Source organism: Pithys albifrons, chromosome 1 (genome assembly GCF_047495875.1).
Source record: "Pithys albifrons albifrons isolate INPA30051 chromosome 1, PitAlb_v1, whole genome shotgun sequence".
NCBI lineage: Eukaryota > Metazoa > Chordata > Aves > Passeriformes > Thamnophilidae > Pithys > Pithys albifrons.
This window is the reverse complement of record NC_092458.1, coordinates 62,205,833-62,230,358: the sequence shown is the minus strand read 5'-3', so window position 1 is coordinate 62,230,358 and position 24,526 is coordinate 62,205,833. Positions and strand designations below refer to the sequence as shown.

The window sequence follows — 24,526 nt, the reverse complement described above, 5'->3', positions numbered from 1 at the left end:
TTGGTCTGAGAGTTACAACAGATCACCTGAGATTTTAAGTTCTTTTTTTAGATGGCAACTTACTTAGTCTCAAAGTATTTTTTGAATCCTTACTGCTCTCTGTGTTTTCTTTATAATTGCTACAGATTCAGTTAAGAAAATTGAGCTTGATGGGCCTTACATGAACTAGAATCCAAATCAGTAGTGAAGAAAAGTTACATCTCTTTACTTTCCTTTCCTTCATTTTCTTCAACAGCCTGAGCTGGGAATGCACCACCTAAACTTTGTTTTACAAGCTGGACATCAGCTTTTAAAGCATTTCCCTCCTCTTCATGAGACAAATTGTTAAGTGATTTGAAAAAACACATAGGTAGCCAAAACTGGACAAATTTCTGTTGCACTTAGTGCTGCATTGCCTAAAAGTCTGGTTCCTGGCTCTGGTATGAGAAGTTACTACATTGGCCCCTACAGGGAAGGGCTTAGTCTGGACTAGGAGGATTCCAACTGGTTTCTTGTCTGCCCCAGTGAGACACCTAAAATGTAACCTTTGTTTTAAACTGGACATGGGTTTGCTTGGTGCTGGGTCAGCAAGCTACTCACTCTGGAAGACATTGCTAGTCCAGCCTGTGCAATGGTACCTCCAAAGTTATATGGTCCCTTGGGAGAAGGCAACTGACCACTGGAGGCTGGAGAGAGGACTCTGCTGAAGTACTCATCTGTTTTATTCACCAGGCTTCCTCTTGAGCTGCAAATGCTGTAGCTGAAATCTCTTCCTTGAGTCTGAGAAACTCCAGGCTCTTTGAATGATTTATGTGATTATGTGAAGCTATAAATCTTCTGCTACAGCTAAATGCAACAATGATACTGTTTGTATAACAATTTGCGTCAACTTTGCCTGACCATATCTGTGTAGATGCTGAATTGCTGAAGGACTGAGTAATGGCTGTAAAGAGAGCGTGACTGAAATAACACCAGGCTCCCTGGACACCAAAGGGAACTGTCCCACCTTCAGCTTGCTCCCAGGGAATTATCAGAACTGGTCGAAGCAGAATCTCTGAAGCTACAGTTAATCTCTAGTAAAGTGGCCTCCTTTGAAAAAAATTAAGATAAAACCCCTCAGGTTTGGCTGGCAGAAATGTCCACCAGCAATGTCCAGCTGACCTCGTCAAATGGAGGAACACTTCTCTTCATGGGATGGAATAATTACTCTCCTGCCCACCACATTCAGTGTCTGGACTAGGATGCCAGAAAAACACTAAGAGCTCGCTCTCTTCCATTTGAAACTTCTTCAATAGTTTTAATACTCGAATTTTTTTTCTTTCGCTCTGAATTTTGGATTGGTGACAAAAAAGGAATTACTTGACTGACATGAGATGCTCTATTTAGCATTTTCATAGTTGAGAATAAAAAATGTGTAAGAAATATTACACTTTCTGAAATTTACAACCTCCTTCTGTAAACTAATAGACATTTGCATAAACACAATATTTGAATGAGCTTTTGTTTCAGAATAAAATATTTGGCCTGTCCAAGGGATATGTATGATCTCATGAGTGTGTGCTAAGACTAGCCTTTGACAAAATCAGCACATTTTCACATGGCCCATAAACTGCCCATATAATGCCTAATTGCAAAAGCAAAACAGTAAGTCTTAGACTGAATCAGAGCAGATTATTTCAAAGGCATGTCAATAAAAACTTCTCCTATATTACACATCATCTTAGATATTTTTGTAGACTACATATGTAACATAAACAAACTGTTTTAGGAACATTTAGAGAGCTTAAAAGAGGCAAGTGTCAATGTTTTATTTTCAATGTGTTCCTCTGCTTGCATCCAGAAAGTCCATTACATAGAAGGAAGACATGTATTTTTAACTTGAGTTGTAATTGACCACACTCTCAATTATGCTTCTCTTTGTTATTTACCATGTGCCAAAAGATTGTTTCCTCCATAACTTTTCCAGGATTTAAGTAGTTTTCTAGGACCGTACTGAATTCTATCCAGTCAATAGGACTGAAAATTCATGTTTTCTGTTTTTCTCCCTTTTTAGCAACACTTGTAATTTTCTGGTACTTCCTTTCTCCCAAAATTCATCAAGATAAGCTTTTTTCTTCTGAGATTAGGTCAGTTTCTTTTAACTACTGTAATGGAATTCACCAAGTCAAATCAATGCAATGACATTCAATTCTCCAAGTATATTATTTTTCATTCTACTCTAGGGAAACACCTTTGCTCTTGTCCCTGGAGTTGATTTTGATAGCAACTATTCTGACCTATCTGGAGACCACAATTCAAAGGTTTACAAAAAGCATCAGGTTGGTTGGAAATTTTCTCTTCCAGTGTTTCTGCACAACACTTTTATCTGCCTCTTTGCTGCTTAGGGACTCATCAATTGTATCCTGGTACTCTCACTGTATCAGTCTCATTTAGTTTTTGCCATGCTCTTTCTGATACTCACTCTACATGGTTGGCTTGGTATAGTTTTTGTTAGCAATTTCGTCTTGGTTCCACTGTCTTTGTGTTTGGTTTCTGTGTTGAAGAGGAACGCAGAGCTTATATGCAAGTAAAGTTACATCTTACTGCATTTTTTATTTGTTTCAAGCTTAGGTATGATTTGTACTTGTGTTGTTCTCTTTATTTTCCCCTGTAGATGTGCCAGCTCTTTTAGGTAACATTTCACACTTCTGTATTTCATTTATCAATACTGTTTTTCGTCACTATCCAAATTATGAGAGCAAAGACATTGATAACCAGCTATTAAAATTAAACCTTCAGATCTTCAGCTTCAGTTCCTGTGTTCTACTGACATAAAGGGGATTTTGTCATTGCTTGCTTTGAGAAGAGAATAGAAACTCAAGGGTAAACAAAATTATTGATAAGTCCTTTAGGAGTTAAAATGAAAATCCTAAACAGTGAAAGACTTACTGGTGTGAAATAACACATGGCAACAGGGAAAATTATATTAAATGCAAATATTGGATAAACCCAGAATAATGTGCCTCCGTAAGTAATTTTTATAACTTACTGAACCATGAAACCAAATTAAATTACACTGTTATTATACATCACAACATTCTTGTGCTGTACCTCTAAACTAGCAAACACACATACACAGAGTAAACCAAAAACTGGTCGAAACTGCCAGATTGGCTTTTCAAGAAGCTGGGTGATAATGAAGGCATATGAAGGAATGAGAGATTTTTAAAGGACCTAGATGGTGTTTTAAGAGCAGCTGAAGCTACCCATTACATTGCACCGCAGAAGCATGTACTTCTGACAAAAATGTGTGCAGAAGTGGTATGTCACTTATCCTAGAAGTTGGAAATGTAAAGGCAAGGAAAATGTACTGTGAATGCATGACTCATGAGTCCTGGTGCCTGTGGCTTTCTCCCATATTCTTTTTCAACCCTGAGATTAGTTCAGTTGGTTACAGCATGGTGGTAATAACACCAAGGTTGTAGATTTGATCCCCATATGGGCCATTCACTTAAGAGTTGGACTTGATGATCCTTATGGGCCCTTTCCAACTCAGAATATTCTGTGATTTCTGTGAAATATTCTTTGAATAATCATAGGATCATAGAATGTCCTGGGTTGGAAAGGACCTTAAAGATCATATGCTTTCAATGCCCCATTATGGCCAGGGGCATAGCTCACAGCTCTATTCAGCTTGACTTTGAACACTTTCACGGATGGGGCATCCACAGCTTCTCTCACCACCCTCACAGTAAAGATTTTTTCCTAATACCTAATCTAAATCTACTCTATGAAAGAAAAAGAAAAATACTCCCACTAGAGCAAGTGTATGGCTCATAATGGCTCCATAAACTCCAAGTTTTAAGAGAAATATTTAACTAGAAATTTTTTATTCCTGTTGTGTTCTTTGACAATGTATAAATAATTCCAGAAAAGGCTTTGTGCACTTCAATGCAGTGTTTTATAAGATATATTACAGATTTCAAGTATTAAAGCATTATATTTTGAAAAAAAAAATCATTGCTTTCAAACTACTTTTGTAACTTGAAAAATCAGAAAGCAAGGTTGTTACCAATTTCCCCAAAGACCATAAAGATGGAAAGCTTATTATTAAACAGAAAAGTTCTATCAAAATGTAAAAGCAAAAATTGCACCACATGTGATGACAATTTGTTTGTCTAAAATGTAGGGCAACAATAAGGCTTCGTAAATGCATTTTCTCATAGAAATTTTCAATTTTTTTAGGGGAAAAAGTTATTAATTCTGCACAAGCACAAAATTTGTTGACTGAGAAACACCCATGGTGATCTCTCCTGGAAACTGAGCATTGGTATCTCACATGATTGTTCTCCTGAGCCTAGGTCAGGAATATAGACTCATACAACCCATAAATTATTGCAACAAAATCCATTTCCATCACAATTTTTGGCCAATTCTTGGCAACTCCTTTACTGTACAATTCACTGCCATGGAGGCACTGTGTGTAGTCACCTATAATTAATGATTCTACCTGCAGTAGAGTTTACTGTCTTCTGCACTGACAAGGGAAAAGACCCCTGGGGAACACTATTTTCTGCACATACACAGATAATGGACAGTTGTGGGAAAGTATGGAAATGAGACATTTCAAGGTACTCAATGGCTACATGAAGCCCTGGGATTCCCACCTAGCCATTACATTTTCTAAGAGTTATTTTTATTCTTATTCTTACTCTTATTTATCTTGTAATTTTTGAAGAAATATTAATTATGTTGCTAAATATTTATCATTTATGAGAGGAAAAAATGTAATTAAAAGAACTGATCTCTTTGCGATAAAACATCCCCCCACTTATTTAAAGGAATTATCTGACAAAAAAGGAAAAACAGCTTGTTTTTCAGACAAACATAAGAACTTGGATGAGGGTAAACACTGGTCTTTTTCCCTTAGCAAACACTATTCAGGCACTGCAAAATCTCAGAGAGGCAAATTAAGTTTGAAGAGGTGTTTTCTCAGGAAAGACAACATGGGTGACTGTAAAGGAGAACTATGAAAGTTAAATGCAAAATAGAGGGTAAAGAGCAGATTATTAATATTACAATAAAGACAGATCACTGCTCCGCACAAGTGTCCTGTGTCTTGGAGAAATGTCTTCAATGCCCCTCAGGAAATGAAATCACTTTGCAACAAAGGGTACACTTGAAAAAAAAAAAAGAAAAAAAAGGAGAACACCTGACCAAAGGTGAAAGTGCAGGGAAAGATCACCAGTTATTTAAACAAATAAAAGAGTGGTAAGAGAATTTTAAAAGACAGCCCTTATAATGAAACAAACTTTTAACTTTTTGTATGAACATATCAGCTCTAATATATTTATATCTAGTTTTAGTTCAAATAAGTCATTGTTATTGTTGCCTAGGTTCAAATTTGAGCAACTCCTAAAATATGCAAATTAAAATTACACAACACATAGATTGAATTGGATATTTTATATCTATTTTCTTCATAGAAAGATTGACAGTAGTGGAAATTACTATGACCAAAACACTGCCCTTGTCTGCATTTTCATATTGGACATTATCCAATTAATTAATTAAGGGTGTGGATACTCTTTCCATTGACTATCATTCCAGCTATTTTGAGATGGATTGTCAGAGTGCTTATGAAAAGAAACAACAAACCTTATTTTCTCTCCCTGGGAATTGGAGCACTCAAGTTCCCCTGGCAGAACATTGTGGCACTTGAGGTGAATAGCAAAGGATGGAAGGAGCTGAGAGAGTGGAAAAATGTGCTGGTCTATAGTCAGATGTACCTACAGCCCATAAAATGACCAATTGTCAAATATGGCAAAGAAGGTCCCACCAGAGAGCCTCACAGTTTTTCTCCCTGTAGGTGGCAGTGCTTAGAACTTTTTCCTGAGGAAATTTTAATAGGATTTTTCTTTTCCTTAGTGATATTTAAACTTGTGCTTAACAGTCTTTTCCTTCCTTCATTTATCCTTACAGGCACAGACACTTTTTGAATCTTGACTTCAATTTGAAAATCAGTGAAAGCTATGTGCCTACATCTTCTGAATCCCTTCAAAACATATATCCTGAAATGCCAAATGCAGAATTTTCCTTTTATATTCACCGCAGTCCTGTGGTCATGAGGATTGCTCAAGAATTTTGCTATGCATAGATTTTGCCTCTTTGGAAAATGCTGATATCCATAAAGAATATTGTGGAGAGTACTAATGTGTCACGTTTCCTAAGCTGGTCCATTATGATATCTACTTGTAGTTTCAAGTTATTTTTTCCCGTCTTTATAGAAACTAATATTCCATATGGCACAGCTGCCTTTAAAAAAAAAAACTCATAGAAACTTCTGTCTCTCTCTCCAGGGCTACAGAGAGATTTCTGCTTTTTCTTTTTCTTGCTTTTTTACTTGTGGCATATAATCTCTTAATATGAGGAACATACATGTTTTAAATGGTTTCGGCATTTCCTTTAAATAAGAAGGCAAGCAGTGTCTTTTACACTTTTCCTCTTTAACAAGATAGGACAATGCAGGAACCAGACACTGTCATAGTTTTTCCACATGTAATGTGTATATAAAAAGCTTGTATTAATGACTTCTAAGTATTTTTTGAGGCTTTCAAGATTTATTATTATTATTACACTGAAGATGATACTCTTTATCAGAAACAACAAAAACAATGCTTTTTATTATTATTTAATTATGTGTATAGGATTTGTTTGCTATCTTCACATAATTTTTATTTTACACACCTCCTCAAACACTTTTGTATTTTTAAAGTTCATAAAAAATTGAGACTGCCTAAATGTTTTGACAATGAAGTCTAAATGCTAAAGATTAATTCTGACACTGGATACCCTAAAAGACTTAAATTATGATAGCCAAATGCTGTGCACTCTATGCATCAGGCTTACATTCATTACAATGTCTCTTCCTTTTTTGGGTGAAGAACACTCACACAGGCCAAGTTAAACAAAGTAAATTCCCAATTTAGAAACATGAAATATCCCCTGGATAACTCAAGTGTTTTTATACTTACTGAAAAGGAGATTGAATTCATTACAGAGAGCCCCACTTTTGCACAGATTTATGCATGGCAGAAAGCGTTATTGCCAAAGGTTACAGTGCCAGAGACTTTCCTGTGGTTCAGGGTGTCTGTATCTCCAGAGCGAGAACATACAGGGTGATTGCACCAGCACTGCACTTCCACCAGCTTGTGGAAATAGTCAGAAAGTGTTGGGTAAGGGTGACATGAACTGGTCTGCAAATCACTCAAAACTGCAATTTCGGTTAGCTCCACATAGAGTGCATTTTCAGCTGGTTTTTCATTGAGCCTAACCTAACTACTAACAAAAAAATATATGGATAAGAGTAATCTAACAATATTGAGATGGAGGTGCTGTGTGATCAGTCCCAAGATAATCTGTTCCATAACCTTGCCGGGCACTGAGGTCAGGCTGACAGGCCTGTAGTTTCCCAGATGACTGTCATATTGGACAACTTCCAGTCACCTGGGACCTGCCTGGTAAGCCAGAACTGTTGATAAGTGATGGAGAGTGGCTTGGCAAGCTCATCCGCCAGCTGCCTTATCACCCTAGGATGAATTCCACCTGGTCCCATAGACTTGTGAGGATCCTGGTGGCTCAGCAGGTCCCTAACTCCTTCCTCCTGGATTACAGGGCAGCAATTCGGCTCCCCATCCCTGTCTACCAGCTCAGGAGGCCATTTGTCCTGGGGAGGACCTGTCTTACTGTTGAAAACTGAAGCAAAGAAGGTGTTAAGTACTTCAGCCTTTTCCATGTGTTTAGACTGTGTTCCCCCCACCCCTTGTTAAATAAAGAATGGAGGTTTTGCTTGCCCCTCCTTTTGTTATTGATGTATTTATAAAAACACTTTTTGTTTTCCTTAACAGAAGTGTCCAGATTAAGTTCAAATCGTACTTTTGCCTCTCTCACTTTCTTTCTACATGACCCAACAACATTCTTAAACACTTCATGAGCTGCCTGCCCTTTTTTCCAAAGTTGATAAGCTCTCTTTTTCTCTTGAAGTTCCTGCAAAAACTCTCTGTTCACCCAGGCGAGTCACCTATTCAGCCAACTCAACTTTCAACACACAAGGACAGCCTGCTCCTGAGCCTTTAAGTTCTCTTTCTTGAAGTACATCTATCTTCCCTCAACCCCTTTGTTTTTAAGGGCTGTTTCCCAAGGTACTCTCTGAACCAATCTCCTAAATAAGCAGAAGTCTGCCCTCCAGAAGTCCATGGTAGAGATTTTATTGGTGCCCCTTCTTGCTTCACTAAGTATAGAAAACTATCGTTTCATGGTCACTGAAGCCCAGATGGTCTTCAACCACCACATCTCGAACCAGCCCATCTCTGTTCGTAAAGAGCAGGTCTGGTGGAGCTGCACCCCTTGTACATTTATTTATCAGCTTCAATGGGAAGTTATCCTCCATACATTCCAGGAACTTGCTAGAATGCCTTTTCTCTGCTGTGTTGAGCCCCCAGCAGACATCCAGCAGGTTAAAGTCCCCAACAAGAACAAGGACTGGCAATTTTGAAACATCTGCCAGCCGCTTGTACACTATTTCATCCACCTCTTCCTCCTAGTTAGGTGGTTTATAGAAGACCTCTACCATGACATCAGCCTTGTTGGCCTTCTCTCTGATTCTTATCCATTGGCACTCAAAAATATTGTCACTAGCATCATGTTCTACAGAGTTGAGACTCCCTAACATACAAAGTCACATCCCCACCTCTCCTGCCTTGCCCGTTTCTTCTGAAGAGGATGTAGTCATCCATGTTCACCTTAACTTCTCAGAAACACTTTTTAAAACATGGAAGTGATGATCTGCCAAGCTGCTAATGATGCCTGATGTGATGAAAAGGATGATTGGGTTAGGTGGGAGAAAATCTTAAGAGCAAATTAGCCAGGCCTTTTGCAGGGAGTTTGGGAACACTGTCATCCAACAAAGACTCACTCTTGTTTAGGTGAAACATCAGGAAGCAGTTTCCCCGGTTACGCTTCTGTTTCAGTAAGTCATTCCCATGAAAAAAACCCTGACCATGAGTAACTTACATCAAGCTGTGTTTTAACTAACTGTATCTTAGACCATAACCCTAAAGCTCAATTTTTCACACTGGTATTTGAAGGCCAGTAGTTTCTGCAGCTTCATCTAGGTGTTTTAGCTGCTGGCTTTCTTTTTTCCTTCATACTGAGATGCCAAGAGCCATGATCTGTTCATTTACTGTTGAGCAGATGACAGACTTTGGTATACACCTCAGTTTTGAAGTCCAAGAGGAGAGTGGTCTACATTCAAACCCCCACCCTTGAGGACTTCCCACGCAGAATGTCTTTTGTTGTAGTTAGCAAGTGCTGGAAGCAAGAATATCTCATGTACCAGCCCACTGACACCAATGTGTTAAAAAGTTTTATTCAGATTCAGAGATACAGCCCCTCCTTATTAGGTAACATAATAATTTAATGGTGAAGAGACAGTAGAAAAAGAAAGGAAAAAAATTATATAATCCTGCCTCCACTAAAATTGACAAAATTCCCACTGGTGTGTAGAAGGGTAGGATGTCTGCTCCCAGATTATGTCCACCTACTGACTCTAATGAAATAGCTGGTAAAGTCTTTGTCCCATCAATACCTTTTGCACCCCCCAAATTAAGCTTATGAAGTGACCTATACATCTGGTACTGTGTGGATCAGGTAATGAATACTTCAATTTTAGCCCTGATGAAAGGTTTGTGTAGCTGGAAGGTTGTTGCAGCTATAGCCATTGCCCAAAGAAAAATCACTTACTTTCTTGTAGATTGCTGAAATGACAAAGATAGTAAAAAACCCCACAGTATTATCATAGAAGGAAAACCAAATAATTGAATTTCAGATGTTAAAGTTTACCATATTAAATACTGCAAAGAAATTAATGTAGGGATGTATCTAACTATGGACAAGGTTTGTTAACTTGATCGTGCCATTCTTGTGTGACCAACCTGAGAGTATTTCTTAAGTGTTGGACTTGGGTATGACATGCCATCACCGTCATGTTCAGGTGAGCCTGGGTCATACAAGGATTTGCTTTCCATGCTGCGGCTTCTCTGAGAGGGAGACATGGTGATCAGATGGGATAGTGAAGGAAGACTGCCTTATGATAGTGCCTCATCACACTTGAATGAATAAAAGAGCATCCAGGAATAGGTATACAAGAAGTCTGGTTTGTATCTTCAACATTCTTTGCTCCTTATGTGGTAATTTTTCACTGCAAAAATATTTTCAATAGCATTCACATAGAAACCACAGAGAGTTAGATCATAACTTCACAACCTGATTATATGGCCATGTGGAATTTTGAACAGGGAGAAAACCATAGATCCAAAAGAGCTGTTACCACTTGGTCTAGGATCTTAGTGCTGAAGGTATCAGTGTAGTGCATTTTAATGATTAAATCAGACTTTACCATTAAACTATCCTTTAACAGAGGGAGGACAGTCCATGATTAATGGCATAGTTGGATACTAAAGCATTTCAAACCACAGGCACATATAAGCAACCATCTGAATCTGGTTGCTTACATAACATTTAGAGGCTTTTTTCATGTATCTGTTAGGAGTGGCAGGTTGCTACCCTAAGCTTGTTTGAATCATACTATGAAACTGGGCTGTAAGCTTTGATATTTGCAGTTGAGCTCATAGTTGCAAAATGTGCAAAACCATACACATGGTAAATTCATGGTAACTGTGTGCACACTCTGTATGGACAGATTAGGCAGACACAACATAAAGATTCCCAATGAACAAACTGAAAATGCATATACTTTGCCCATATATTTTCTTTCTCTCCATGATCAGTTAATACAGACTGATTTACTCTTGTTATTTCAGTTATTTGTGCTCCTAGTCACAGGCAATTCTGTCTGTGAAGCCAGAAGCCTAGGGACTTTGTGAATTTTGAATCTCAGGGTCTAGATGCCAAGAGCCAAATGACTTGAAATGGTTTCCTGCTGCCTGATTCTTGGGCACAGCCCTGGTATCATGGCTGCCAATGGATGAAGTCTTTCAGGTCAGTGAGATTTTCAATGATGAAACTGAAAAGAATGCTGAATTTTATAATCATCTCATTTCTACTGACATTACTTGATTCATGAAGAGTGTCAACAATTACATGAAATAGTTTCCCATTGCTCTGGTGTTGAAAAAATATTTTGATTTTAGAATAAGGAGGAAAATACATAGGGGCCTTTCTAGTTCATAAGACATTATTCACAAATGCAACTGAGTCTTTAAGTACTTTTTTAGAGCTCTAGTTGACCTTAATGGAGTAGGGATTTTGGATCAGTTGACCTCCAAAGGCCCCTTCCAACCTTAAACATCTTGTAGTTCTGTGGATTCATAAGTCACATATTCGGAATTAATACGGCATCATATGATGGGAAAAAAAAAAGGTGGCAAACCTATGAGGCTATCCAAAAACTAAATCCAAGTCAGTAGTTTGTTCTAAACCAAAATAGTTTTACAATTGTACAGAGGTTTCAGGAAAATATGAGCAAGTTAATTACTATCACATTATCAGGGATGTTCAACCTTGGTACAGCTAAAACAGTTGTCATTTCTGCTGAAGGAGTACTTGGTGGGATATATCTGCCTGGATTGATGGCAGTTAAGCCACAAAGGGGAGAAAAATATAGGAAGTGGCTCTGACGAGGGTGTGAGAGAATGACTGTGGGAAGGTACCACTCGTCTGGGTAAAGCATTATGGACTGTAGTAGTGGGGAACAATCCAGCCTTGGCAAGCAGACTGATAACATGATCTCATAAGACTTTTCCATCTGTAATGTCTCTTGGTCTGTAGCTGGAGAAATAATAAATACACGTTTGATATACAGCTGTTTAGTTCCAGACTTGTTTCTGTTCGGATTATGACATGACATCTCTCTGGCTCATGTTTTCAGAGACCTTTCTCAGGACCAGAGATAGAGAAGTATACACATTCAGCTATTCTTCAGATAGAGTTAGGGCATATTTTTACACACATGAAGATCAATTATCTTGGAAATGCTCCCGGGGCTTCTGCAGAGTTATACAGGAGGTGTGTGCCTTGCAAGTGGTCTCATGTGATACTGATGAGGTCTTGACACTATGGTATATGTCTTTCCAAAAACAGCCTCATCCATACTCAATTTCAAATGAAATTCAAAAGAAAAAACGAAACAACCGCAATATATTTTTTATTTTACAAAAGCTCTTTGCCAGGATTCCTTTTTAAAAATTGTGCTTACAGTATTTCCTGTCTCTGACCAGCTCAGATGCAGAAATGAGTTATTCTTCTGCCTTCCCTGGAAAGAACAGACTTTTCCAATTATATCACACTGGTTTTTGTTGTTTGGTGTTTTGTTTTTGTTTTTTTTTTTTTTTTTTTTTGTGTGTGTTGTTTGTTTGTTCCCCCCCCCCCCCCCTCCCCCCGGGAGATGGAACAAAGGGTCTCAGAAGTGTCCCTTACCACTCTATCTTCCACTGCCATACAGGCATTTTGTAATTATGGTCTTCATAGAAGACAAAGACAAATCCTGCTAATTCCTCCAGAGAAATGGATCTAGGTGTCTGCAGACAGTTTTTGCCATTGAAAACTGTGGAGTCTGGATTTGCTATGGACATGGTGACAGAGTGACAGTGACAGGCAGGCACCTGAACTCTGGGGGATTGCAGGGACACTGCAGACCTTAAGAGATCATTTTCACTACAGTCAACAACCTGAAGAGATGGGGGTAAACTTCTGCAAATCATACCTCGAGTTACTCCTGTCTATGCCCCTGAAAACATTTTGTCTCTTGACAGTAGTTTTGCTTTGATGTAATTCTCTCAATTAACAAACATGCTGTTCTAATCCTGTTTAACATCACAATCACATCACATGGCTTCAATGTGGTCCCGATTCAGGCTACATGTTCCACTGGTGGGAACCACACCTGTTGGAAAAACTGTTAAGTATTTCAATTAGAAAAAAATGAAAACACAATTGGACTAGCAATTAGAGGGGCAAATGCCTATGATCCCACCCAGATATGATTAAAACAGCCCTAAAAATTATCAAGAGGAGTTATAATGAAATGAATGACTATAAAGCAGACATGCAGAAAGCAGTGCTTCTCATAGCTTAAACATTCAACACACTATTACCAGCAGTGGTATATCCCTCAGGAAGTTTGCAGATGATACAAAGCTGAGAAATACAGCTGACACAGCAGAAGGGAGGGATGCCATTCAGGGGAACCTGGACAAATTTGAGAAGTGGGCTCATGAAAACTCATGAGATTTAACAAGTCCAAGTGCAAGGGGCTGCATCTAGGTTTGGGTCATCCAAGGCATGACTACTGACTGGGAGGTGAACTTACTAAGAGCAGCCCTGCAGAGAAGTACTTGGGCATTCTGAGGGATGAAAACCTTGACATGACTTGGTAATGTGTGCTTGCAGCCCAGAAATCCAAGTGTATCCTGGGCTGCATAAAAAAAAGAAAACATTGCCAAAAAAGTAAAACACAGGGGCAGTAGATGGCAAAAGAAGCTGAGGACAAAGTGCTGTGTAGTATGGATGCAGACTGCATGTGCCAGTGGATATAAATACACAAGCAAAATCACTTGTTCTGTTTTTATTTAGCAGTATAGATATGGAAAATAGAAACAAAAGTCAAGGTAACAGAGCAGGCAAGAGATGCATCAGATCAGAAAGTGAAGCAAGAACACAACCCAGCACATGAGGATGGGCAAACTTTGTGATCCAAAGTGTAAGTGCTGATGCCATTCCTCTGAATTGCATGTTCTGTTATGGAGGTTCCTTTTGTTTAACAAGGAAGAAATCCATAAAATAAAACTTAACCTCTGTGGTATTTAAAGGATGTTAGTTAACACAGCAAGAAAAGAAGCATTTTAATCTAGTACAACATTAGGAATAAATTGGTATGTCTGTCAAGGAGACTGAAAAATCTGCTAAGTAGAAACGACTTCTACCTCTCAGTTAATAATGTGCTGGGATCCTAAGGATCTACAGAGTCATCCTGATCCTAACTACTTGTACCATGCAAAATTATTCTCCTCCCCATGTCAAATCTCTATCTAATTTTCCTCTTTTGTGCCAGCTGTTAAACACAAAACACATAAAGCACAGAATGTTTTAATTAGTGTTGGTAAAAACAAATTAAGACACTGAAGAAAAAAAATTTTAGTACATGTTAAAAATAGATTATTTCTATATTGATAAAGAACTCTTGGCAATACTGACAAGCTTCCATTTTCTTAAAATGCTATAAAAACATATATTTGGAGAAAAGGCACACACAAAAAGTGAACCTTTGAAATCTTCACACTTGGGATTTATGCAGAAGAGAAGGCAAAGCTTCCTTTAATAATCTAACAGGAAGACCTGTCCCACCATGAATTTCTAAAAGATTTTCTACATCCTGCATGGTCCAGTAACATGTGTCATGCTATCACCAGGAATTCTGCAGCTCTCTACTCAAAGTAATCAGGTTATCTTTCATTTGAACTGTGCTTAGGCTTTGGCATCCCTACTCAGACATTCCATTCAGAACTGGTGTTTAGCAGTCCCGACCTTCAGAAAGTTAAAGAGTTAATCACAATAAACACTTATCTCTCAGAACAGCTTCCTACACCAATTATCTTACCAGAATACTTTGTGGACTAAAAGTGGAATTCATTAGTTCAGTATTGCTATTCTGGATCTTTTGAAAAATGAATGACATTCATTTAAACATATTAGGTTTAGATTGAAGACAGTCACTTACCTATTTTCATTTGTCAAAATGGAAATGGTAAAAAACATTCTTCCTGACATTGCTTCAGATTTCACACCATTTCTTTATATAGGAATCAAATTATTGATTTTGTTTTACTTAGTGACTTTTAATAGTTATTTCTGCAAATGAAAGAATCTTGGATGTGAGAAATGATTGGCAGACTGAAAACTCATTAAACATTATTCACCCAACAGAGACCTGCTACATTGTAGGAGGAGACCGTGTCTGAGCTTTTCACTTTAGTACCCCTTCTCATGCAATGAATTTTCAGTCTAGGTTACAGCCCTTCTATCCTGGAGCAGAATGTAGTCAACACAGATGATGGATTTTATTTTTAAAATATAATACTGCTCCTTTCCCAAGAAGTGGTGATGCACCTTGTCCCTCCTGGAGCAGCAACTCTGCTCAGCTCCTCCGCTTGGCTAAGGAGATTGATGAGCACCTACAGCTGAGGAGGGAACTACATACAAGCTCTTACCCAGCTTGTATTATTTTTAAGGCAGAAAGGCTATTTCAGGTTCCGTATAGGTAAACCACTGAAAACAGACATTTAAGAAGAGGAATAGAGGCAGCAGGATGTTGACTGAACACAAGACTAGTGTTATACACACCACTTATACTAGATAATAAAGATGGAAGATGTCCTGCCCACAGCAAGGGGTTGGAATGAGATGATCTTTAAGGTCCCTTCCAACCATTTTATGATCCTATGATTTATTGCATATTCATTGGTCTGTACCTCAGCTTTATCTGAAAAACTCTTTGTTGAAATCTTTACTCATTAATCTCAAACCTGGCAACATGTATGTATGTGTTTATTTATTTATTCACTCCTTAGTTTTTCCATCCATGTATCAGTTTTGTGTCTGAATTATTTCAGTCACATTGAAAAAGAATTTAGTGCTGGGACAATTTAGAGGTCCTTGTCTGTCACCCCAGGGGTTGTTATTATGATGGTATTTGTCAACTGTCACTGTTTGAAGATGTTCTCTTCCAGTAGCCTGTAGATGAACCCTTTAGCTTTGGAGTATAGACTTGTAATTTCCCGGAACATTGTTGGCTTTCTCTCATGTGTAGCAGTGCAGATATACCTCAATACCCTTTGATCCTCCTCTCCTGCTGTGTTATTGCTTATATGGCACAGGTTAATTGAAGGGAGATGAGACCATTGTTGTTATGAGTCTGAAAATGACCGACAATAAAGGCCTTGATAATGAAGAACACAGATAAAGAATTCAACATATAGTGATATTTAAATGTGAAGTTATTACCATTCCATTTTCTTCCCCATCTCTTACTCCTTTTTAAGGAGAGAACACAGCCACATTCATTCCCTAAAATAATTACTGTCCTTTCAAATCTTACTTGACTGATGGATCACAGTGGCATAGCAGTGAAGAAAGAAGTTTAAATCCAATGATTTAATGACAATCAAAGGGCTTAGGGAAAGGTGACAACTCCAGTTCACCCTCTAGACAGACCTAAAGGCTCTCCTTATCATTCAAAAGCTGTCTAGTCCTTGCCAGGGTTAAAATGTTTCTTTCCACTAAAGCGCTATGATAGTAGATACTGGGGCACCTCAGTGGCAGTCTGACAGCCCAGTAAGGCTACCCAACTCATCAATCCAATGCTCAGATAGCTGTACCATTCTGCGAGCTGTGCTTGTGGTATGTCATTGCGGAATTAAGGAAGGTTGTTAATTGTTTAAGGAGAGTGATGCAGTTTAAGTGCATCAGCATGTGCTAAGCGAGAAAGGGAAGGCATATTTTAAAATTATAAATTACAATAAAAATCTAAAGAATATTTATAATTTGCTTTACTGTTAAAAATATTACAAATGAAAACAAGAAGAGTTCAGCCAAATTCTTTATTAAGCATTTGTTTCAAAACAAAAGTAGAAAAGCACATTAGATAACATCTCTGAACTTTGGTCTGCAAAATTAAGGAACTTTGAATGCTTTTTCTACTCCAGAATAATTGTGGGGTTTTGTCTTTTGTTAATAAAGGCAAACAACTTTTATGAGTACAAAACTAGAGTTATAAAACTGACATAATTTACAGACAACTTCTCATTAGCACCAGACATTAGCAAAGCATGTTTTGATACAAAAGCATTCAGACTTAGCCTCATTTTTGTAAGACCTTTTCCATGCTGAGTTTACCGTTTGCATGCATTTTATTTATTCCTTTTATAAACCACTTTAATAATCAAAAGACACAACTAGGGAAAAGTGGAAAAACACTTCAGAATCTTGGTATATGTATTGGTATAGGATTCCCTTACTGGGAATGATTTTTCTTATAAATAAAGAGGTCAACATGGTCTCAAATACAAAGCAAGAAGCTCATAAGTTTTTTTCCTTTTTTTGTTTTTTTTTTTTTTTTTTGTGAGCTTCCGTTAGTCTTGTTACTAGAAGACAATGTAGGACAAAATACAGGATACATTTAATATAAGGCATGTTTTTTTGCTTAAAACCTGGTGTTACTCGTGTCCTTATGACTTTCAACACATGATGAATTTTGATTTACAAAAAGTAAAAATTACTACTGAACCAAAAGTGCTATGTTAACATCTCATGTTTCCTTAGTTTACTCTAAAAGTCACCTGAGGTGATATTTTTTCCTAGAAATTATCTAATTTCATTTATATTTCTTATTTAGTAGAAATAATAATAATAAAAAAATACACTCTGTATTGTTCCCTGCTTTTTTTAATCCAATCCTGCAAACACTGACTTGCCAGCATAAGAAGGAATCCTGGTTTTACAGAAGTTGATGACCTTCAGCTGTTCCAGGATCCGACCCTACATAGTGCTTTTCATTAAGAGCAGCTACAGCACCTTCAATGGACTACCCCCAATGAGCACTGTGCTGGCAGTATTTGCAGCTTCACATATTTTTCTGGATTCATGGTTCAGTTTACATTATGTTATCAAAACAACATCATTTTCTAATGTTCTCATTTTTATAAAAGCATTCTTCTTCCTCACAAAGACCATGTTGTTAATTTGTAATTCTGTGGATTCTATCTTGGAAAGCTTTTAGGAATAAGCTAGTCTTGTCCTCCTTCTTGCTCCCCCTGCAAAAAATGGGGAAAGAGCCTTAATTATTACCTATAATTATAAGTAACACAGTTAAACTATATACTCTATCTACTTCAGAAAGAGACATGTGAAGAGGAAAGATGAAACCTGGTGCTGAACATTTCACTCTTGTTCTGGTTAAGAGATTAAAGTGATCTCTCAGCTTCTTCATTAATCAAAATAACATAGAATCTGCAAGTTATAAATCCCCTGGTGGGGAATCCCAGAGTGCCATTTTCACAATGTTAGGGCTCCAGAGTCAGATCTCACTTTGAAGGCTTATTCCCATCTGAAACAGTTTGACTATAGCACATAGTCTCCACTATTTTCAGATATAAGAAAAATAACCATAGAAATGAAGTAGTTAAAAATACCAAGTTTTACTGATTTTTTTTTTAATGCAGAAATGCTACTCTTTCCTTTTGAATTCTGTACTCTTAAGAGTACTTTTATTCCTCCTGACTTCAAAAAAGCCCGAGAGTAATACACAAGCTATAATGTTTGAATATATGTTTTGCTTTTACCTTGTGTCCTCCTGGTTGGTTGTGCTCTCCGTGCAGGTGCTTCTAGAAAACAGAAATATGATAATCAGAAGTTATTTGTTTGAACCTGTGAATTAAAACTCATTATAAATGCTGGAAACCCATTGCTGCGTTTCACAGTTTATTCTTTAAGGTTTTCAGTAAATTGAGAATTTTGTCCCATAGTATATTGATTAGATCACCTGAAACATGAATGCCTATAATACAATTCACACATTTCTGTCATATGTAGTCATGCATTAAATCTTAGCAATATCCACAGTGGTCTTCTACAGATGGTCACACGATGCAGGGTCAGTGAGGTACAAGCTCAGGTTAGTGCACAGTCCAGGACTCTGTTTCAGCTTTTGGCAGTGGATGTCCAGGTCTGCTCTATAGACATTACTTAAGAAATTATTTATTTGCTTGAAACTTAACCATCACAAGACATTGACCACATTTCCAGCTGTGTTTGGGCTTGATTTGTAACTGAATTGTGAGTCCACAGTACGATTCTACATTTACAGCTCATTTAATATTCTCAGACTTCTGTTGTAAAAGGTAGAGCACAGCCAGGACTACAGAATAGGTACTACTGTTATTAACAGATACATCCATTTTCCAAAATACTGACTGAGAGAAACTATGGAAAATGTTTTGTCTTTCTCACCAAACCTTGCGACATTTTTAAACTAGATGTCTCCTCATTGGGAGAAAAAACATTTCACCAACATAAGAGATGATTCTTCTATTACTGTGGCAAAAATGTTAGTGTGGTATTTTTTCCTTCTTTACAACCATGAAATACTTGCAGGTTTACTTAAAAAGTTGCAGTCAATTGTCTTTTCATCCTGAGTTGTCTTTTCATGCTATGCACAAAAGCACAGACCTGAGATATAGGCCTGACCTCATAAGAGCTGAGGATAAACACTGGGTATCTGCACCATTGAGACAGAAAATTTCAAGCTCTGCACTGCTCTGGCAAGGATAGAATATGGTTCATCCATGATATGTTTTCCATATTTATGTGTTCTCCATATAATTATGCTTTCAGATATGCCTCGTGTTTGAAGATCACACCTGTCTGTCATTGTCAGGCAATAGTAGACCTTCCAGCATGCCTTGTACTACTCAGCATTGGAGCTATAAAACACTATAGTACAGCTTCAGTAATTGGCATAGACTTCAAAATTTAAAAAGTAGAAACATATTTATTTAATTTTATTCTCCAAAAGAAACAGTATTTTTTCCTATGAATTTAGTTCAAAGGCTGAAAGAATAACTTATTCTGCATTATTAGAATTAGAAAAGGACTTACATACAAGTACAATAGAAACCCTAAACAAGGTACTGCTTAACTGGACAATGATTGTTAAACTTGAATAAACTCCTGGTATAAAGCCGGGCTGAACTGTATTTGGCTCATTTTGGACCTTGACACCATTCATGTTCTTCAAACGCAAGAGCTTCTCTCATTAAAAACAGGATAAAGGTAGAAGAATTCGCAGACCTTGTGAGATATTTACTCAGCCTCAGAGCTTATAGACCCTCCACCCTACCCACCCCTTCACAACACTAGAAACCCTCACAGCCACAGATCACATTAACACTGACAAGAAAGAACTCAAGTTAAAAACAACTCACGTGGTCTTCTTCTGTATGTGCTGCTTAAAGAAAAGTCAATTCTTATGATGAGTGTTCCTTCAGATGTTTGACCTAAGCTTGTGGTTAGACATTTCCTCTTGTCTACTATGCTTGCCAATTTTCTAGTTTACTTTTAGCCACATGATAAGCCTTAACATTTTTCACTGCAACGTCAGTGAAAGAATTCTTTTCCAAAACAATTATAAAAGTCTTCTTGCTAAAATACTAGCTTCACACCTGCTAATTTTTGTGAATAGATACTATAAAACCTCACCTGGAATGATCACTTTAGACAAAGCAAGTCTCAGTGATACTGGATTTTTAGACTAACCTTCCAGATGAACTTCCTTGATTTCTCTCTCGATAATCTGTGGCTCTCCCTCAATTACTTTAGTAACCTTGGTGTACTCAGTTCCAGCTATGATAAGCAGCAAAAACAAATGAGTTAAATCTGGCAGAGCATTTTACCATATGCAAGGAGCCTTCAGTGGAAACAATGTCATTTTGGGGTGTAGGTGTTGCAGGCTACCATGCTATTCATGCCGTAAGGCATGTTATTCTAGGGCTGAGTCTTTTATTGCAATCTTGGTTTAAAGTTTTGTTTCAGCAAAGACTGCAGATTTTCATAAGCAGTGCTGAATATTTTATGAGTAGAACTAAAGCCCATATGAAATCATTCTTTTATTTAGACAGTAATAATACATTTATTTGTGACTGTACTCAAATTTAAATAATTAAGAAATTTTCAGTAAAACTTAAGAAATTTTATGTAGACAAGAGGGCTATAAAGCATTATCACCATTATCACCAACAACCCTAAAGTAGCATGTGAAAATATCTGCTTTTATTGGCTAAACCTATGGTAAAGTATTATCATGGAAGCCAAGAGTAGCTGTCTGGGTAAATAACAAAAAAGATGGAGAAAAATCAAATTAAAGCAAGAGATAAATCTGCCTATTTAGTCCATTCTGTAAAGCAGGATGCTTATGCAAACTAGCATATAATAGCAAGGAAAAATAGCAAGAATTCAAGAGATGATATTATATTTTCCAAATTTCCTATAGAGAAACTATTTATCTCTTTTCCATACATCTACAGGATCACAGTAATATGCATTTCTATAGATTATGTCTCTTTAATTGTATACCCCTATAACTGAAGATGATTACTATTATAGTTATAATTGTTAGATTCAAGTTTCAGACCTGTGAATTTTGAAAAGTTCTACAGATAAAGTTTGATCCTGCTCCTTGTTGCATAGTTCGCACCAGTAGAACATAGTGCAGTATATGGGGGAACTTTCCTTCTAAGTATTCCGTCCTGAAAAATAGGCATCTCCAGAAAGCAAGTGTTTTCACGTAGGTGCAACTCTTAAGATAGGGTAAGATGAAAAACCCTCTGCAAACTTCTATTTCTCTCCAATTATTATAGGCAAATCCTGGCTTAGACCTGTAAAACTAAGATTAAATGCTTAAAACAGAACAAGGAATTACAGTCAACAGGATTCATAGACATATCTTGCCTTTTCTCTAAAACTGACTGTGTTATCAATTAGCATGGGTTTGTTTGGTGCAAAGCTGTTCAGCAGTTCATCACACAATTTTTTACTTAACTGAAGTTTAAGTCACATGCACCGAAAGGTGCATTTAAAGGACAACTAGATTTAGTTCAGTGAACATATAGCTATCTGTGAGCTACTTTACTGCTATACAGCTTTTTAACTTAATGAAAATTTAACATAAAATGAAGTGGATTCAGTTAATTTATTTAATTTCTGTCAATTTCTGTCAAGAGAAATATCCATTTTTGAACTTCTGACTCAGGTTTACACTAATATTTACAAAAAGACACATCACTTGAATTCTTTTATTTTTATTCCCCCTTGCTATTATAGTTTTTCTAATCTACATTAGGCAGAGAACATTCCAAATCTTAGGTAAAGATTAATCTCATAAGCAGAAGTTCTTCTACCAGTTTTCTACAACTATTGGTTAAACATTGCCAAAATTGTTAGAATTAAGAGAGCAAGAAGGAAAGAAAACCATTCCTTGGAATGCTATATTTGAGGAGAATTAAGGTTAATGTCTGGATATCCATCACCTGTAAGCATTGAAAGAAGGATGTCAAACATGCCTTAATTATTAATTTGAGGGCAATGAATATTCATTTTTGAAGAACTGATAAGCAAAATTAATTTGGTCTGTTATAATACTTTCCACTTCATAAGTGTTTTCCACAGATAAAAATTTGGTGGGGAAAAAAAAAGTTAAACAAATCTTCATTGCTCCCCTGAGTTTTAATTAGATAACTTTTTAAAGACTGAAAAAACCCAATTTTTTTTTCCGTTATCAATGCCATTAAAAAAAAAATTGAAATTTTGTCCTTATTTTCATTTCACAGATGTTGTAATTTGTATACAGTATTCTATTTTTTCTCCCATTAAAATTACACTTTCACTATGTCAGTCTTTAAAATGTTGAGATCAATATATCTGAGAGGCGTTTCAGTCATCATAACCTGTTGCAAAAAAGGTTAGTTATAATACACTGAATTACCTCCCTGAAGAAGTCTTTTGATTTCTTCATCTTCCAGTAAATGACCATCACCTTCAATAAATTTAGTCACCTTGGTAACCTCTGATAGGATACAGGTTATGGCAAAAAAATTGATTTACAGAAAATATTGACAATCCCACAAGAGCATATTACTCAATCCTATCATAGCATTGCACTGAATTACAAAATTCATCTGTTATTACATAAAATTTCACATAAACACTGAAGACACCATATTTTTATATATTAGACCCAAGAAGCCTCAACTGTGGAGCTTACTGAAATGTGAAGATCAGGGACTCAAATGAGAATGTTACACTTGGACATTTTTGAGGTTGTGAGCTTTAATCTCTGGGTAAGATTTTGCAGTGTATGAGCATCATTTCTTAAAACGTGGAATATCCATTCAGTATACTTAAGCTGTATATAAAATAATTATATATATGTATATTAAAGAAAGAAAACAAGTATACTAACCTTCTTCAAGCAATTTCTTTAACTTCTCTTCATTGTCTGAACCACCTGCAGTAATTCTGGTATATTTTATTTCAGGACCTGGAAAAAGATTTGTAAGACAGTGGCTTTAATCAGATATAATAAGATTGTCCTTTAAGTTATTATTTCCTAATTAATACATATTGTGGTTCCATGTTTAATCTACTTATATGATAACTTTATCTTTCACCATGTCTCAAATTAAAAATAGTAGGTAGAGCTATTCAGGAAAGTATTTAGACAATTTAACATATTTCTAGAATGTATTTGCTTACATTCTTAAAGTAAGATATAGTTTTAAACTGTTGTATTAGGTCATAGATAAGATATTTCTGAAGTGATTAGTCTGGTTTGACAGTTGCAAATAGACATTGTTGCTTTTCTTACTACTGTTAGGAGTTTGAGCCCTTAACATTTGAGATTCTTTGTCATTTTCTACAGATGGAGGAGGAGATACTAGATGTGAAATACTGGCATTTTACATTATGTTCAACATTTCACATGAGATATTAGTGAAACTTGAATTTGAGATTTGAGAAAATTGTATTTTAGTTTCTCTCCCAGAAATTTTCTCCCCAGGTTTATTCAGAATCCAGTAATGTCTTTCATTCCATTATTTATATTATAGTAAATAGTTGAGTGATAATAACTTAAGTCTGGTTCTTTATTTTTGTCTTGCTTTAATGACTTCTTTGGTTGAAATTTAAGATTTTCTAAACAGACTGAATATTACCACTTTCAGCTAAATCAATATATTGCTATAACAGTGTCTTTTCCTTACAAGTGGTCTGGTAGACAGAATTTTAATGACAGCATTCAAACTGATATTTAACCAAGGGGGTTAAAAAGTGTCAGCAGATAACTATATATATCATATTTTATGATTACATATGCCTCACTCCATTTATCAATTTCTAGTATTCTTAAAGTATCTCTTTAGTAGGTCCAATACAGCTGAAATTGGCCAAGGACTTTGGGAGTTACTGTGTGAGAAAATCAAGGGATGCAGATGCACATTAATTTTTATCTTACATTAGTGTAAGGCAAATGTTCCACTTGTGGATGTCAGATCAAGTCTCCACATTACAAAGAAACAGAGAATATGTTTTTCTAAAATGACTGTCAGGAGAGTCTGGAATGACATGCAAAAGTAGATGTCTACACACTGAACATCTACTTTTGGTCAAACGAAACCTACTTGGAGATACACAAGCCAAAAATTAAGGAAAAAAAAAGTCTTCCCTTTAAAGCAAGTCAGACTATAAAAATGCAATGAAAGCTGTCTCATTCTGAAACAGTAGCAAGAAGCTTGCAAGGGCAGACACTTAGTGAATATATCAAAATAAAAGTTAAATAAAGACAAGTAATTTTCATAGTTTTCATAGTTTTGCATACTGTTAAAATATTGTTGCCATTTCCATACATGTGTGTAGCCATACACAGACAATGGGAAGCATTAGGGAA

The 24,526-nt window shown here is 36.6% G+C and overlaps 1 protein-coding gene across 6 annotated transcripts in view; it reads right to left on the bottom strand.

The window, feature by feature from the left end:
• Nucleotides 1-16,612: 16,612 nt before the first annotated feature.
• The window catches only part of POSTN (periostin), a 32,041-nt gene continuing 24,127 nt past the window's right edge, over nt 16,613-24,526 (bottom strand). For 4 of the 6 annotated variants that reach the window (XM_071552374.1, XM_071552396.1, XM_071552384.1 and 1 more), the window contains 3 exons: nt 23,045-23,122; nt 18,372-18,413; nt 16,613-17,843 (listed from right to left, as the gene is read on the bottom strand). In XM_071552374.1, coding sequence (XP_071408475.1) covers nt 17,806-17,843; nt 18,372-18,413; nt 23,045-23,122 — 158 coding nt within the window. In that variant the 3' untranslated portion in view covers nt 16,613-17,805. Of the gene's footprint in view, nt 17,844-18,371; nt 18,414-20,343; nt 20,431-22,567; nt 22,649-23,044; nt 23,123-24,526 lie in introns of all 6 variants that reach the window. The other 2 variants (XM_071552416.1, XM_071552425.1) reach the window with 1 other exon arrangement.